The sequence below is a fragment of the Patagioenas fasciata genome, chromosome 5 (genome assembly GCF_037038585.1).
Source record: "Patagioenas fasciata isolate bPatFas1 chromosome 5, bPatFas1.hap1, whole genome shotgun sequence".
NCBI lineage: Eukaryota > Metazoa > Chordata > Aves > Columbiformes > Columbidae > Patagioenas > Patagioenas fasciata.
In genome coordinates this window covers 34126023-34143555 of record NC_092524.1, presented here as the reverse complement: position 1 = coordinate 34143555, position 17533 = coordinate 34126023, and the positions used below count along the sequence as shown (strand labels likewise).

At 45.4% G+C, this 17533-nt stretch overlaps 1 protein-coding gene across 2 annotated transcripts in view; it reads left to right on the top strand.

Annotated features, from left to right (window-relative positions):
- Positions 1-215: 215 nt before the first annotated feature.
- Positions 216-17533, top strand: part of PLEKHD1 (pleckstrin homology and coiled-coil domain containing D1) — a 28781-nt gene continuing 11463 nt past the window's right edge. For both annotated transcript variants that reach the window (XM_071808603.1, XM_065839879.2), the window contains exons 1-5: positions 216-482; positions 7947-8040; positions 8987-9076; positions 9577-9653; positions 14757-14848. In XM_071808603.1, coding sequence (XP_071664704.1) covers positions 334-482; positions 7947-8040; positions 8987-9076; positions 9577-9653; positions 14757-14848 — 502 coding nt within the window. In that variant the 5' untranslated portion in view covers positions 216-333. The remainder of the gene's footprint in view (positions 483-7946; positions 8041-8986; positions 9077-9576; positions 9654-14756; positions 14849-17533) is intronic.

Here is a 17533-nt window from a genome sequence, read left to right as displayed (position 1 = left end):
TTATGTTATTGCTGGGAGCTTTCTCTCTGAGCTCTTTCTGCTTCCCTGTGTTCCCGATCTCTGGCTCTCTTCTTTTTTTTTTCTTTGCCTGGGATGCGTTCTGTCTGTAATGCATCAGGAAGTAATACGCAATGAGGAAACTCTCATCATCTGTGCATCAGGGAGAGAATTATTGACTGAGTGCTGAGCAGTCAAGTTATTGATTCAAACCGTAGCCCAGTCTCTCCGTCTGCCGCTTGGAGTGGCTGGTTCCGTCCTTCTGGTTCATTGCATTTAATCGGATTCCCTGAGCTGCCACACAGAGGGAGAGAGTTAGAACCAGATTTTGCTATAATGTTTGCTTCAAAATCCAGCTCCATTTCCCCTTCTCCATCCATGGAGCAGGCAGATTCAGATGCTCTGGACATCAGCACCAAGGTGCAGCTCTACGGCGTGCTCTGGAAGAGACCTTTTGGGAGGCAGTCGGCCAAATGGTCCAGGAGGTAAGCCATGGTCGCTGGGGGATGCTCCGGTGAAATACAGAGCCTAAGGGTGCTGGGGTGAGTTAGAGCCTGAGTGCTTAGCTCTTCAAGTGCGGGGAATGAAACTGCGGGCATACCTTCCCTGCTGTTCTGAGTCTGCTTTACACACATGGCACCCCAGTGTGATGTCTTCTTCATCCACCCACACCCTGTGCCACAGGCCATTCAGGTGGGAATAGGGACTGTCTACCTCCTCTGGATAATCACCCTGCAATTGTTTCATAAAAGAGGAAGAGTCAGCTCATATATTTTGCCCCTAAACAGCTTGACTTTGTTCAATAGCGTTTGTTAAGGCTCTTTGAGTTCTTTGAGTATGAGATGTCTAGGCGGAACTGTGTGTATGTGGTCTGCAGGGGTTTGTGGACCAGCATTAGCACTGGCAGCGCTGGCACACTGGGAACAGCAAATGCAGACTCCCTTCCCTGGGAGGAAGGTGGCTCTGAATTCTCTCCTGTGTGGTGCCAGGGAGCTGTAAGCTGCTATGTGTTGTGTATCCACAGCCAGGAAGTTTGGAGTCAGATAACATTTGATATAACCTTTTACCAAGGATGGAAGTATGTTCTATAATACTGAAGTGATGGGTCAGTTTGAGGTTTAAAGTTGTTGCAGTTTCTTTATGTGAATTGCTGAATCTCACAGGAGAATTTTTTGCTGTTTGTCAAATGATAAGACATGACTGTTTATGGATGGGAACTTGCACAGAAACATGGCTCTTTCTCATTGCTCACTGGAGATACATGATCCAATGGATTAAGCCTTCCAGCATTCCTGGATGGAAGATTAATGTCACTGCTGATAGGCATCATTGGCAAATGACTCAGTCAAAAGACTAGCGGCTGAGAAACTCGCATTTTCACCCTACCGCTGCCAGAGATGTGTTTTGTGACCCAGGATTTGTTGTTGTGATCTATGAAAGAAGGATAGTAGTATTTACCTGGTGTTAGTAGTTTGATATCTGCAGACGGAAAAGTCTGCCAGAAAAGCAACATAATGTTTTCTTTGCCCCCCTCACCTTTCCACTGGGGAAAGGCACAAATGAGTCATCAACAAAAGGCAGCACAGGAACCCTGGTTACCTCTGGAGCTGAACGGCAGTTTTGTAGCCTATAAAGCATAGCGTCTCAAGGATTTTTGGAACGATAAATTAACTTGCACATGAGCAACATCTGTTAGCTACCTCTGGTACCTACATTTTGTGGGTACCTTTTTGCTGCAGTCTGCAGTGCAGACACAACACATGCAATCCATTCCTAAAGCTGGTTTTCCCAGTTCTGCTTTGTGTAACCACAGTGCTGTCCAGTCTAAATGTGTGAAGACAGCACAATCTGAAAAAATAGTTAAATGTGGCTTGGGAAGCAGTTTTTGTTTGTAGCCATCTTTGACATGTGTGCATGTTTTAGTCTGTATTTCCCCTTTTCCCCCTGAAAACAATGGCCTTTTTTTCACCCCCAGAGAGAATTTGTGCTGATGCTCCCTACTCAGTTCCCAAACATTGATATTTAAATGAATTATGTCTGGAAACTAATGTGACTGTTATAGAAAAGAAGTGCACAGAATGACGGAGGGGAAAGTAATTTGCCACGGAGTAAACATTCTTAAAAGGCTTTTCTCCTAATCAAAATTTCTTGCAGGCAAGTGGCCCATCTCTGCTCTCTCTGTCATTATTTATTTAGTGCTGTTCTATTCCTAGAAGTCACTGCCATCTTCAGCGAGTGGTAAATATATTAGTGATAGCAGGCGGGCAGAGGTGGGGGAGGTGACGGTGGGGCAGGGTGATGTGGAAGGTTAGCTGCAAGGCGGTTGAGAGTCCTGGGGGAAAACAAATGTTTAAGGTGGGGATGGAGGCTGACTGGATAATGGATCAAGGAAAAAAGTCCAGGCATGGTGTCCAGAGCTTCGGTGACTGAAATCCCAGATTTGGGGATTTTGCAGCAGTAGAGGTTATGCAGGAAGGGGTAGCAGAGCCCTGGTTTAGGGCTGGCAGCTGGTGGCACCTGTGGGGACAGCAAGACTTGATATGAAGCAGTTGTCTGGAGCACTTTCAGCCCTTTCCCTTGCCCTCAGAATGGTCTATTCTGCAGTCTTAGCAATTGTATGCTGCCTCAGGTACTGATCAAGAGTGGGCTGGGTGCTCCTTGCATGGGACCAAAATGTCTGAGATTTATTTTGAAATGCCATTAGCAGCATCCTAGTTCATGTCTCTCCAAGAGAAGAAGTTTTATTCTTTGGCTAATGCGAATTTTCTTTCCTTGTGAAGTAATATCCTTCCAGGAGACGTGCAACCATTTTCTGGCACTTTTGACAAGCACAGTTTAAGCCTGGGTCACTGCTGGAGTGACTTTGGCAAGTCATACTCTCTGTCCTTGACTTCCAGTCCTCCTCTTCCCCAAAGCTGCACCTCATTCTTCCTTCCAATTAACAACAAGCAGTTTAGCCTCTTCTCTACTACAAAAGTTGTTCTGGTAACAGCATTGGCCTGACATGGGGTCTGGAATGAAACGCACAAGGTATGTACAAGCCCTGAATGTGGCGTGAGTGGGGCTCTGCAACTTTGCAGATAGGAGGTGACAAATCCTTCTCTGCTGTGAATAATCCCAGCCCCACACAGAAATGTCAGGCTCTGAGCTGACTGTCAGTCTTCAGGTGTGAGACCCCAGGCTAAGGAGGACAGTTCCGGGAGGGCATTTGCTCAGTGGTCAGCCAGAGTCATAAAGCAAGGCGGAACATGAAGAACTGAAAAGAGCAGAGAAAAAAACACAAAATATGCTTGTGCTTCCAAGTAAATCCATCAGAGGTGCCAGGTTGCTGCTGGAAGAAGGGAAGCACAGCACAGTGAAGAGAGATTTTCTCTTCTCTTGGACCAGTTCTGGCTGAAGCACTGCAAAGCGTGCACGTAACCTTGTTTTCCAGCAGAGTGGCTGCCAATGATCACTGGATACGGTCACAGGACAGATGGAAAGGGTAATTGTTTAAGGCCGTTCTCTGCTCTAAAAAAGACTAGAAAATAGGCAGCATGGTTCCTGCTGCTGAGCAGCATGTGCGTGCCAGTGTGCAGCACAGGGGCAGCCGGTACTGCCGAGGCAGCGGGACTGAGTCGAACAGACTGTGTGCTTTGTGCTTCCCTCGTGTCCCTTCATACACTTCCCACTTGGCTGGTTGCTGTCAGGAAGCATCCGCCTCTTCCCGCTCCCTGCCTGGCTGGGCCCTGCTGCAGCGGGGCAGGAAAAGTGAGGGACCGGTATTATGGTCTCTGAGCTGATGTGCTGATAAAGATCTTTTGCTCATGGTTTTCCTGAGCTGTCCCCAGGGAGAGAGAACTGGGCTGATCTAGTAACTGGGATTTGCTTTCTGTGCTCCTGGACTGGTGCCCAGAAAACCTTCCTTGGAAGGAAGGACCAGGGAGACTGCAGAAGTTTTATAAAGTAAATACTTAATGTGGACCATTGTCACTTCAAAAACTTTTGCAAAGATCAGCTGATTAATCTCGTTAGCCCTCTACAACACAAAGAAAGCATTATATCCCCAGAAATCAGGTATTTGTACTTGTCCAGTATGGAGTTGTTGTGCCTGATCCTTGCAAATGACATCTCTGGATTTTCATCCAAGTCAGTCTCTTACTACTCCTTCTCTATTCCAGTTTAATTACACTGTGCTTTCAGTGGTTTCATAATGCAGGATCTAATGACAGAGTGAGTGACCCAAAGGAGCTAACCACGTGTGAATGGCTCTTGTATTCCTTGTGCTGCACAAGGTGAGTGTGGATGGTTGTACGAGTCTTCTTACCTCTCATGCTCGTTGCTGCTCTCCAGGCTTTTTGAATGCTGCTCTGTTTCTAAATCTCTCTCTTTTTTTTTTTTTTAATTGTGTTTATTCAAAGTCTTCCCATGTCTTCCCCACACTCCTTTTACTTCTGTTGGCATATCTGGGTGTAATTCAGATACATGTTCAGTATCTTCAGCCCCTCAGTCCCAGCCCTAACTGGGTGTCTCTGTCTGTTCTCCTCTGGGCTTTTGCCCTTTCTACTCTTTCTCACTTGGCTCCTGCTTCGATCCTTACATTGCTCTTGAGTTGTGCAACTTTTTCTTCTTTTCTTTCTCACTTCATCCCTCTTTCTATCATGCTGCATCACTTGTCCTTGTTTTGTTGTGTGGAGACTTTGTCCTGAAAGTCAAAGTTAAAGTGGTGATCTTGGTTTCTTAGATGTTGCCTTCTAGTAGAGGATAGATGAGGGAATACGATCTGAGCATAAATACATTATGTACACCAGCTAACCAGATTTTCAATGTTTTTCCTTCATTTTTACCTGTGGGGGGTTGGTACTTATTATTATTGTAGTAGGAGTTTAAAACTCCTATTTTTTTATATTTCCATTCCAAATCCCCAGAGATTCTCTCCACATCTGTAAACTCAGGTATCTAAAAATTCATCAATCTGCTAAAGGCACATCATTTCTCAGACATCTGTGCTGTGCTTTGTTCTTGGTTTCTGGTGTGTGGGGTTTTTGGTTGCTTGGTTGGTTTTGGGTTTTTTGTTTGTTTGTTTGGGGTTTTTGTGTGTGTGTGTGGGGGGGGGGGGGGGCATGTCTTTCCTCCACTGCAGCATAATCTATACTACGGGCATTATCAGCAGCACTGAACAGACAGAGGGTGTGTAACAAACTAAAACCTGGATTTGACTGTGGGTTGACATTTAGATTAAAAATCTCACTTGGTTGAAGATCAGTATTTTTATGTGTCTTGCAAATGTTTCTCAAGGATGTTCAGACTGAAAAGACTGTTGAAAAGGCTGGACAGACTTTCTCCATTTCCTATGGTGTGTTGTTTTTTATTAATTAGTCACATGTTTGTGCCCACAGTATCCAGTTCACTCTGGCCCACTGGATCAAGCACAGCCCATTAACCAGGCAGGATCTGTTTGTTCTTCAAATATGTTATTTCCGTATTTACTGTGCAGATGGAGTAACATATCCTTCTAAAAAAATCAAGTCCTCCTTGAACTAGACATTAGAGATACAAAGTGAAGTCATAAGAAAAGTCTGTCATAGAGCTAATTATGAAGTGGGAGGAAAAATGAAGCAGGAAGACAAAAGGCTGCAGCTCACAGCTGTGACTCCTCCAGGAGATGCACTGGAACACAAGGCTGGCTGGGAGGGAAACGCGTCCCCCAGGTGGAAGGTAAATCGTAATTGTTCCTGCTCAAACAACTTGCTGGACAGACCACACTATGAATGAGCACCTTTTCAGTCCTCTACCAACTAAATGAGCTCAATGAAGAAGAGAGATTTTTTTTTTTTCCCCCCTCTTTTTTCCTCCTAACTGCCCCTCTTCCCCCCACCCTCCCCTCAGTCACGCTGTTCTGCTTACAGAGATTTTGCCAGGCTGTGGTCAGGAACAAGAGGTGAGGTTAGCCAGTCAACTGTGATGTTCCTGGAGTATCAAGTGAGAAGACAGTGTCCTGCTGAGGCAGCGAGTTGGCTGCTTCTCCCCACCTCTGATGCCAACATGAGCAGGTATAGATGAGTGGACAAGGAGAAGAAAAAATCTGTAGCACAGGAATTGCTGCTGATCTTTGTATGTTCTGAATATTTCTGGATAGAAATATGTAGATTTTCAATGACTGTCCCTTTAAAACATTTTGGAGGAGGTGCACAGTAGGTCCAGAGCTCAAGTTTGCTGCAGGATTTCAGAAGTTTTAGCTCTCTTGTGTTGTGCCTTTCCCTCTGCGAGTCTATGGTGATGTTCCTGTGGCATGTGGCAATTTCACCTGTGTTGCCAGAGCCACAGCAGACGAGCAAGAAACAGGAACTGGTGGAAGTGCTAAAGCTTTCCCCTGAGTCAGTCTGCACTTGGTAATTCTCTGCCAGCTTCCACTTCTTTAGCTTTAGAAACTAAACTGGTACTAAATTGATGTTCTAGTCTGTGCTGGAGGCAATGCTTGGCTCCATCTGATGGGGCCTGTTTTGCAGGAGAGGGCTGGGGTGGAATGGGCATGTGGAGGTGTTAGAATTGCTCTTGTGGATCAGAGCTCAGCCCACAGCCTATTGTTAATGCTGGCTTTGGAGAATGGTGCGGGAATCCTCAGGCTGCACAGCTGGATCGCGCTGCCCGGAGAAGTCTCTTCCTGACCCCTCAGAGCAGAGGCCTTCTGCCCAGAAGCAGGAGGATTTCCTTGGGATGTTCTCATTATCCACAGAAATGCCTTATCCTTTCCAAATTCCTCATGAGCTCTTGTTCTCAGAACCACATGAAAGTGATTTACACAGCAGTGTTTTGTGCAGTGCAAAAAGCGCATTCTTTACTCATTTTCAGCTTATTGCCTTCCACTGTCTTTCCAAATCCCTATTTTCTCATATCAGAAAATACATTACAGAACAGTGCAAAACATTGTCGTTAACTCTTTTGAAACCTCCCTACTAAACTCATCCCTGTTTTTTTCAGCTGCTCTTCAGCATTTTTGAGTGCTGCAGAGATTTAGACTGATTTTAAGCTAAGTTGGACGTATCTCCTCCGTACCACTGCCTGCAGGGTAAATTCAAACTCAGTTTTCAAAGAGGGACTCTTACAGGGGTATTTTGAACATCCAAATAAGCTACAAAGTGGTACTCCTTTAATCACAATTTTGAGGACATGCTCCAGTAAATTAGAGGGCTGGTTTACAGAAGCCGTGATATTTTCTGGCTACTATACAGTGTTCATCAGAGCATACCTAGGGCTAACTGACCCAAACAAGGAACATTTTAATGTGATACATATGAGGAAAAAAAAATTCTTTTGTATTTATTTACAAAGGTCAATGACAGGAGACTTTGCCAGGAGCTCTGCTTAAAAATATCCCCAAAATGTATTCCTGCTCCTGAGTGCTCTCATGGCCAAGCTTTTGCCTCAAGAGTTGCTTGGGGATGCCAGCCTGTGACTGTCCCTGACGTATGACTCCATGTTACAGCAGGAACTCTTCCCTTCTGGCTTATGCCAAGGGTGGGAGGGAACAGATTGCAAAAATAAGCTTCTACTTGCTCTTAGCCCACGAGAGAGAAAAAAGGAGCAGCTCTTTCTCTTCCAATAGAGTGAATCCAGCATATGGGCTAGATAGAGTATGCACAGGTCGAGATGCTAAAAGGCTTTGGCTGTGCTTCTGTCTTGGATGCAGACCACTGCCCCATTCCCCTGTCAGCAATGATGCTATGGTCTGCCTCCAACACTGGTGTGTGCACACTGTGATAAAGTAGAAGCCCAAAGCACTCGAACTTGGTGTTCAGTGTTAAGCACTAGCTCTTGGCTATGAACAGGAGTCAGGAACCACCTTAGGGTTGCATGGGAATAGTAAACCCTTCTGTTCAGAAAGCTGCTTTAGTTAGGTGGAGATTTTCTTGTGCTGTGAAGCACAACCTCTGTTCTAACAGAAATTATTTCCTTTCTCTGTCTTCAAGGTTCTTCATCATTAAGGAGAGTTTCCTGCTCTACTATGCAGAGAGTGAGAAGAAGAGTTTTGAAAGCAATAAATACTTCAATATCCACCCCAAGGTGAGCAGCATTTGCATGGCAGAGGGGGTTATTCTATTTCTAGCTCCTACCCTCTCCCCGGGCCCAGCAAGTGAAGACAAGGTAAGTCACAAACTTCTCACAGATCCCAGAAAGCCTCAAAAAAAAGCAAGATCATGTCAGCACCTCTTCAAGCTCCTTAATGATACAGCAGGTACATGACTTTCTTTTTTTTACCTGATAGTAGATATATTCCTCTTGTTTTCTTGATCTCTTAATCAACTAATCTTGTGGCTATGAGAATACAGTTGGCAAAGCCAGTGGTGGGGCTAGCAGCTTTGATTGCTGCTTGTTCCTAACCTGTATTTGCACTTGGAAGTGATCACAGCGAGCCCCTCCTAGCCCCTGTTCCCTCACTCTGAGAAGCATCCTCTGTAGCTCTGCCTCCTGGAGCTCTCTCGGGGGGAACTCTGTGCCCTGAGTTTGATTTTATCCTCTGTAGTCACTGAAGGATGGTGAAGCACATGTACTTCCAAAGACGCTGATTTCTCCCAGCCTGATCAGGGGCAGCAGGCCATCCATCCATCCATCCATCCTCACACAGCACACATGGGTTGTTGACCTACTGGTGGTGATGGTAATGGATGCAGAACCTCTCTCGTGCTACCACACTGTGACCCTGCAACATCTGCAACATCTTTTGGGAGATCACCTCCTGCTTGATAAAAGAGCTCCCACTTCCATGTTCTAGATAGCAGCCTTCCCTCCAAGCTGAATGCAGGAGACCCATCTTTACCCCCTCTCCACTTGAAGGTCTCCTAGTGGTGGTGAGAGTCCCTCTGCTTTTCAGGAACTATGTGTATTGCCACTTCTGGAATAGCCAAGGCAGAGCAGGGACCCACATGTGACCAAAAGTGAAAGTTCAGCTCCTGGTTAGTTAATATTTTTGCTTTATTTTGCTGAATGGAGTGCTCTGGTTCATCCCCAGGGTGTCATACCCCTGGGAGGCTGCATTGTGGAGCCCAAAGAAGAGCCTAACATGCCTTATGCCATAAAGATCTCTCATGAAGATTTCCATGTAAGTAGACTCTTTTTCTTCTCAAAAATAAATAAATGAAGCATTTACTGCTGATGAGCAGAGCTGGATTGACAGTCTGTCCCAACCCACCAAGGTATGCCAACCCTCTCTGGGCAGAGTATCCTGTGAGAGAGAGTGGCTTAGCATCTCAAGTCACCTCAAAGTTTTGCTGCTGCTCCTGCTTTTACAACCAACAAGGGAACATGCTCTTTCTGACAGCAGGTCTTATGATACTAGCAGACCAGTAGACATAGATTCAGGAGCCCTACAGCTCATGTCACCCTATCATTTTATTCCTAGTGTGGCTGCTTGCTGTGTGCATCTCTTTCCAAGGAAGAATGTGTGGTAGGCATGGGTCATATTTGCTCCCATGGAGGTGGAAGCCTGTGGAGGGCTCTCCTCCTGCCATAGATGTGTTAGTTATGTCCAGTCTGTGCACACAGGCATGTCAGCCACCAGCCTCTCTAATCAATTTTTTTTTCCCCCCTCCTTTCTTCTAGGGTAACATTGTTCTAGCAGCCGAATCAGAGTTTGAGCAGGCTCAGTGGCTAGAGATGCTACAGGAGTCTGGAAAAGTGTAAGCTGCTTTCTATTCTGTATTCTCTTTCATCTGCTCTGTAGATGCATAAAGGATAAAGAGGAAAAAGCCTCAGTAGAAGGACTAATGGGAGGAAGATAAGCTCCTCAAGGCTAGTGAGACCTTCAGTTGCCTCCTGGACCCATCTCTTCTCTAAATGAAAAAGCCGACACAAAGCTTTCTGCGTCAGTTTGCAGTATGGCTGATGACAAGCCCAGGCTGTCATCTGCAGAAAAACTCCCTACACTGCAGATGTATGAATTTGGGGTAAGATAAGAGCAGAACAGACAAGGCACAATGCTGGTGAGCAGCTGTCCATGTGGCTCTACATGCTGCTCGTGAGCAGGGACGTCACCAGCCCGTCCCTGCTCTCCCAAGCACGACCTGCCACACCAAGGTGTCAGTAACAGCCCTGAGGCAATCGTGTGCTGTGTGAGCATCCCCATGCCCACATTCTGGGGTGCTCAGGCTGCACAGGATTTGGACTCTTGAGGCAGTTTAATCCTGAAATGCAGAGGCAGGCTAAATCCCAGGGGAGGAGGTTTTAGCCGAGCATTTCCAGCCCACCCAGATGGATGAAAGACTTTGGTTGCTGTATGTGTACAATATTGAGCTTAGAGTCTGAGAGAGCTGGAGAGATTTGCAGCTCGTTGGCCACCAGCTCTGTAATCCCTCAGTATTCAGAATCCTGACAGTACTATGAGCAGCTGTCCCGTGAAACCAGAGCAGGGTTTTTCTAAATTTCACCAGATGCAGGAAGAACTAACCCTTAAACAGGAATTTGACTTTCCTAAACCAGGTAGAAACTTCCAGAGCTGTAGAGCAGAGCCTGCTATTCAGCTATGAGACTTAAAGCAACAAGCACTTTACTCTGCCCTTTGCAGCTGTGTTAGAGCGTTTGTACATGATCTCTTGTGACTGTAGGGACAAAAGCTGCCCTTTCAGGCAATTTTAACTTGTAATACCAATGTATGCACGCATGTATGCATGATAAAGGAGGTGTCTTGGTTAATTGCAACTCCATGAGGCTGAAAATTTTTGTTTGTAGTTAATGAGTAACACAGTGTTATGGAGGATCAGGCTAAGTCAAGTTCTGTGCTGCTGCAGTGAGCCTGGCTTTGGTGTGGAAGCAAGCTCAGCTACCTCCACAGTACTGTGTGCACTGCAACACTAAGCTGTTCTTTAAAGCTTGATGGGAGCATGAGCCCCATGGGACACAAGACCCAAGGCAGACCTCTGTCACCCCTTCAGCATGAGCAGGCTTGGCCACTGCAGAGGATGAGGAATCCAGATTTAGCCCTTGAGTAATTCAGAGGTTTTTCTTCAATAGCACAGGTCTCCGCTTGCCTTCACCAACATTAGACTTAACTGTGCAGCTCAGGAGGGGTTCTCACATGCAAGTCCTTGCTCCAACATTCCAGCACCAGTGTTTAAAACAGGAACTAGGTAGTGGCTGCTGTCATACAGAAGACCACCTGCACCTAGCTGAAAATTCACTTGTGATACCCCCTTCCCTCCCTTCTCTGCTTCTGTTCTTGTATTAGAGGAGAGTGATGCAGTTACTGTGCCAACCTAATCAGTGCTGTTGATAACCTGTACGTGAGGAAAAGCACAGATTTATGCTCCAAAGGTCAGGTTGGGAGCCAAGCAGCAGCCAGAAAGTCACAGCAGGGGCCAGTAAATTGAACGGCGATGAATGAGAAAGCTAAAATTATGCAGCTGAAATCTAGGCAACCTACTTTATTGCCCTGTTCCTAGACAGAGATTGTACTGCTGATGGCACTGCAGAATTTCCAGTTTATTGTGATCATCCTACAGTCTCCCTCATTCTTTAAACTCAACCAAAGGATAAAAAACCCCACACCACGCTCAAAAAACCACCAGCCTCATAGGCTGAGATTTTGTTAAGTAAGGGAAAGAGTTAAAAATTAATCCAGGGTGGAAAGGGTCCTCTGTCCTTTCTTCTTTGTTTCAATTTTTTTCTACTGCCTTTTGACATCTGTGGCTGGGGGGAGGGCGGTGGGCAATGCCTGCACAACAGCTTATTACCTCTACCCTCAGTGTACTCAGTGATGCCTTCAGCTCTCCACTCCTCTCCAACCCTCCTGGTTTAACAGGGAAGCTGCTTATTCAGTGTGGAGGGGAGCTGATGATCTTTCTACGCTTCCAATGTGATGTGGCTAGGACTTAGCACACTTGCCAGATCTTGAAAGCTTTTCAGAAGTGCACAAAGGAGGGCAATGCACAAAGCCCTGACTCCCAGCTGACCAGGCTCTCTTCCCACCCCAGAGGCTTTTGCCCCTGTAAGTAGGGGAGGGGGGCACACGTGCTCTCTTTATGTCCATAGCGGCATCCCCTCCAATAGTTAAAAGTAGATTTGGTGGGCAATGGGTAAGAAAAACCACATCACCAACTCCTTTTGTCAGGAGAAAGGCATGAACTAGGGCACGGCTGAGCCCAGCTGAGAATAATGCTGAGTGCTTGTTCTGAGAAACATGCAAACAGTTACCACATTGCATGCCTACCTGTGACACTCTGCTGGGAACATTTTGTGATTGGCATAAAGAAAAAAGTCACTTGACATTTGGGGAAGGATTAAAAAATGGGTTGTCCTGATTCTCTTGTTTTCTGAAAGGTATTTGTGCCTGCTGCTGGATAAGAACCAATTCTATACCTCTACTCCTTTAGGCCCTTGGCAAAACCACACTCCTTCCTTTCTTGACCCTCACACTGCCTACTTAGGCAACTCTGCCTTCATATACCCCGTCTCCTTGGATGGCCATACTTTTGTGTCCCCTCTCTCCTAATCCCCATAACTATAGATGATTATCCATCCTGGGCTCTTACCTAGAGAGAACTAGGTAACATAGCACTTCATGATCCACAGGATGTATGTGCTAAGTGTCTCCAAAAATTGGTTGTGGGTGCTCCTCAGAAAGGTAGAATGCAGACAAAGCTAGAGAGATGGTTCCAGTGCTGTGAAAGGACTGGGACAGTTGGTGTTTGAGCTGTATAGCAAATGGAAATACTATAAAGCTTCGGGGTTTTTTTGCAGAGGTAGATTATAAGGGCACTTTCTACGTGTCTCAAGGGCATTCCTGACCCTGCACTTTCCAGCATTTGAAGCAATGTGGCTTTTTCTGATGAAAACCAACTTGTTAAGAAGTACAGAAGAAAAGCACTTGCTTGCCCCTCAGCTGCAGTCAGAGCCTGTACCTCCCCCCAGGTGCAGATACACAGTGGCATAGGTTCCAGCAGACTAAGGGAATAAAAGCTGAAATGCTACACAGTGATAAGGGTTCATCTTCTAAGTTATATAGTAGTAGGTGTAAGAAACTTTGAGTTATGGAGAGCGAATTATCTTGGTAGACTGGGAAAGCAGAAGGAAGTGAGCTCTGAAACGGTGAACCCGATAAACAGACATCTTAAAGGGTACAGCTATTTTGAATCTCTCCTAGTGATCATATGATAAACTCTGTCATGTCTCTACCTTTGAGCTGTTTGCTGTTGGTTTCTCTATAATCAGATTCATTCTGTATCAGAGGGTGTTAGGGGAAAAACACATTCACAGCTGCTACTTCTCACTCAAGATGAAGATGTCTACCTGTGGGCACAACATCACCTTTTTAATTAGCATGCTAATTTCCTCTGCACTTTAGAATATCCTAGATGCTCATTAGCTGAAAAGAAACCCAGCTGTCTGCAAAGAGCACAAGGCAGTGCTTGGGCTGCTGGAGCTGTGATCTGCCTGGTCCCTGAGGTGATGTGTGTTTAATGTATTTGTCTGGCTTTTGTAAGAGATGAAGTACAGGTTGCCTTGAAATTGTTTTATAAGAGGTTGCCAACTTAATAGTTTCCGAAAAGCTACAATTTCAAATGGCTCACAAAGAGGCCTGGTACAGAAAGGCTTAGAGGTGTTTAATGTTAATGAACTCCCTTAGGATTTAACAAAGATGGCAGAATTTCTCGGCAGCAATTGCTGTTCCTGTATGTGCATCTATATAAATAGATGTGGATTAATTTTACATATGCATTTTATGTATTTGATGTGTGTAGATAATTTTTTCTAATGGAACATGAATGGACATCAGCAGCAAACTCCATTTCTGGTTCTATTTTTGATTTGTGTGTCTTTGTCCTTGGTATTTAATATGTATATTAAAGCCTACCCTGTTCATCAACTCAATCAGTAATGGGCATCTGCTCCACAGGCCTTTTTGCAGCTTAGTTTTATAATGTGTTCAACAGACCTTGAGGTTCCTTGACCAATGGTCCTACAGTAGCACAAGGTACTCTTTGAATATGCCTGTTTCCTTTTACTCTTCCTACTTGCCAGTACCTTGTTTGATTTGTATCTCTGTTTTTGGTGTGGTTTTTTTGTTTGTTTGTTTGATTTTGGTTTTGTGGGTGTTTGGGGTTTTGGTTGTTGGTTTTTTTTTGTTTGGTTGGTTTGGTTTGTTTTACAGGGAGAGGAGAGGCACTTAACTCAATGTAGGCAGACACCAAATCCTACTGGCTTACAAGATTAGCAGAGGAGGGATTGATTGGTCTCAGGTTGGATGATGGATACCAGAAAGGCTGATGATAGAAGGCTTCGGGAAGGAGTCAATCAGTTAGTGTTTGAAGGGAGGGAGTGGCTATAGCAGCAAAGTATTAGAAAGGCCGTAGAAGACAATGTAACTGCCAGATGGGGAGTTAGTTGAGTTAAAAGCTAAAATCTGGTTCTAAAGTCTGTCAGGATTCATTTAATGGTTTCCAGGTACTGCTGGAGGCTGTGCATGTGTTGTGCCAGTCTGGAGAGGCCTGAAGACTAAGTTCACTGTAGAAATCTCCAAAACACTGGAAAAAAATTTTGAATAGCTGCCAGCTGTTGAGATACCACTTCTGTATTTAAATAAATAAAGAAATATATATAGATATATATATTGCTGAATGCCAGGGAAATTTCTCCATTAATTTGTGAAGAAAAATTTACAGAACTTTTCTCCCAGCTGATGAGAGTCTCCATGTTTGAACTGAATGATTGCTGGGCTGAGTCCTCTGCCTGGCTCTGTGGGACCCCTAGCTCTCTTACATTGTGTGCTTTGTGTCTGCTCTCCCCAGGACCTGGAAGAATGCCCAGCTGGGAGAAGCCATGATTGAGAGCCTGGAAGCCCAAGGACTGCAGCTGGCCAAGGAGAAACAGGAGTATTTAGGTAGGAAACTCTTACTTACAAAAGCCATAAGCCCCAAAAGAGCCATTTTGCTTTTCTGGAGTTGTCAGTGTCGTCAAGCCAAGCAGCTACAGGTTTTTATGACTGGCTTTTACTGGTTGAAGCTTTTGAGCAGTGAGAAGCTGAAATTCAGGTTTTGAAAGTAGTTAAAACATGAAAATGCTAAGGTAGGATCTGGATATCTGTGTGAAAGGAAGAATGTGCTTTGGCCAGCATGCTGCAGTCCTGCAGCTCCTGATGGTTGGACTGCACAAATGTTTGCTGCCCCTGAGAAGCTTGGATGTGCTGATTTCAGCTACTCACCAGGCAAACAGCCAGTACCTTTGTCTCCCTGAATCGCACAGGACTGGTATTTCTGAGGCTGATCACAACTTCTTGTGCCCAGATTTTCCTCTTCTAGCTGGTTTGGGGTTTTTTTGGTCTTATTCTACTTGGTCTTTGTCTGCCTTTGTTCACATTGTTCATATTGGAAGTGGGAACATTTGCATGGGCTTGTTTGAGGTGTCTAATGGCAGTGGCTAAATTGTCATTGCTCTCTCTGTGGGCAATGGAGAGAGAGCAGTTGGTCCAGATGAACACAGAATCATTTAGGTCGGAAGAAACCACAAGCAGGGGCTTGTGGTATCCACTCTGAATCATCAAGGCACTGGAGGAATCTTGAAGAGCCTTTTGCATTTCTGCATCCATGTTGATTAGCAGTGATGTCAGTATGTGGTCTCACATGTAACAGGGATGAAAATTAAAGTATCAAGGCATGTTCATTTTGCCACCTAAGCGCCATTCACACGTATGAGCAGATGGATGTGCTCGTATGTGAGGCAGACAGGGAGGAATGGTTCCACACCTGACAAATGATAACAGAGTGCTGAGGGGAGGACCTGGAGAGATAGAAGAAAAATTAGAAACAAGAAAGTTTCGTCAAAACATTATTTTGCAACCATCAGAGCAGACTGAAGAGCATAAGAAACTAAAGAGGGCCACAGTATGATAAAAGAAAAGGTAATGGAGGCATAGAGGAATGCATGTTCTGTGGGAAACAGGAGATATCTGGAATATAAAATATAAATAAAATATATATTTCATTGGGTTCTTTGGTCCATGACAAGAACATTCGGAGCTGGTCAATTGTCACAGTTGGTTACTTTCTTATGACAGCAGTTGTCTATATACTCCTATATAACTACTGAGGCTTCTGCCTCATTAGCCTGACCTTCAATGATCTGTGTCCAAACTGTAGTGAAGCTTTGAGGTCAGGAACTGCTCCTCACAGCAGTTCAAGGCTCTGTGGAGGAAGCAAACAATGTTCTGGGAAATTCCCTGAATCCCCCTGGAGTTACCTTCCACCTGTCCCAAACCCAGCTGAGATGCAGGTTTCTCTCTCAGGCACGGAATTTGCAGAAGCCCATCAAGCCCTGAGCTTGGTCCCCCCGAGGAGTGGTAGAAGAGGGAAGGTTGGACAACCTCCGTGTAATTGCAGTGAGGTTGTGCTGCGTCCCAGCAAGGAGGGAGAAGGATGGAGCGGAGAGGAAAGGCAGCTGTGGTGGTCGGCAGAACTTCAGTAACACAACACTATTGCTTTGGATCCAGGAGCCCTGCTGTGGGCAGGAGGAGGAGGTCTGCGTTCCTCCTAGCAGTAGCAATCCTGCCAGCAGTAGTAATCTCCTCAGTTCCCTAGTACAAAGGGAACTGGTAGCATCTTCATCACCTGATATGGAGAAGACTTAATCATAGAGTGCTACAGTGAATCTGCCCCTGCTCACATGGCAGCTGAGTGGCAGAGCTGAGAGCTAAACCCCAGGCTTATCCATGAGGAATGTGTTTTTGCCTAGTTCCCTATGAGCATGACTAAGAGCTGCCTAAGGCAGGGCCTCTGTTTAAGGTAGCACAATGTAGGTACATCGGGTCACAGTCTCTGGTGGGCATGTGTCCTCAGTAGACAAGAGCAACTGATGATGAAGGAAACTATTATTAACAGCTAGAGGTTTCGGGGCTAAGTTAGGGGATTTGTTTCTGTGCTTGGCTTGGGACATCCCAAGGTGATGATAAGGAGCTGGCAGTGATGTCCAGGGGGCTGATGGACAGTGTGATGTGCTAGGCAGGTAGGGATGGGGTACCAAGCTGCAGGAGGACTGACTGGAGGTTCGCCAGTCCAGAGAAACCAAAATGCCTGGATGCAGTGAGAGTATCCAGAAGGGTTTGCTTTCCCTGAGATCACAACAAGCACAGCACTTGCTATGTTACATTCCCAGTATGAACACTTCCAGTACAGCTGCATTTCCTGGAGCCACCAGTCAGGTTCCTTCACATATCACAAGACCACACAGTGGTTGGCCCATTCACATAATTTCTGTCAAGCTAGTGGTGTTTTCTATTCAATCCTGCACTGGGGAAGACTAGTTTTGAAATTAGCTATGTGTGAAGCAGAGATAAGAATATTTCCTGACTCAGCTAAGGTTAGTTTGTTAATGCTCTTTAAGAACACAGAGAGGAAACCTTAGAAGGAGTACACAGCAATATGGTTGTTTAGTTTCTCAAGTTATTTGGCAGAAGGGAAATTATAGAACATCCCATTAGCATCATCTCAGCCTTTGGAGCCTCCCAGACACATACACAAAGAACAATAGGGAACGCTGCATTTTCAAGCTTCAAACAGCCAGTGTTTCATAC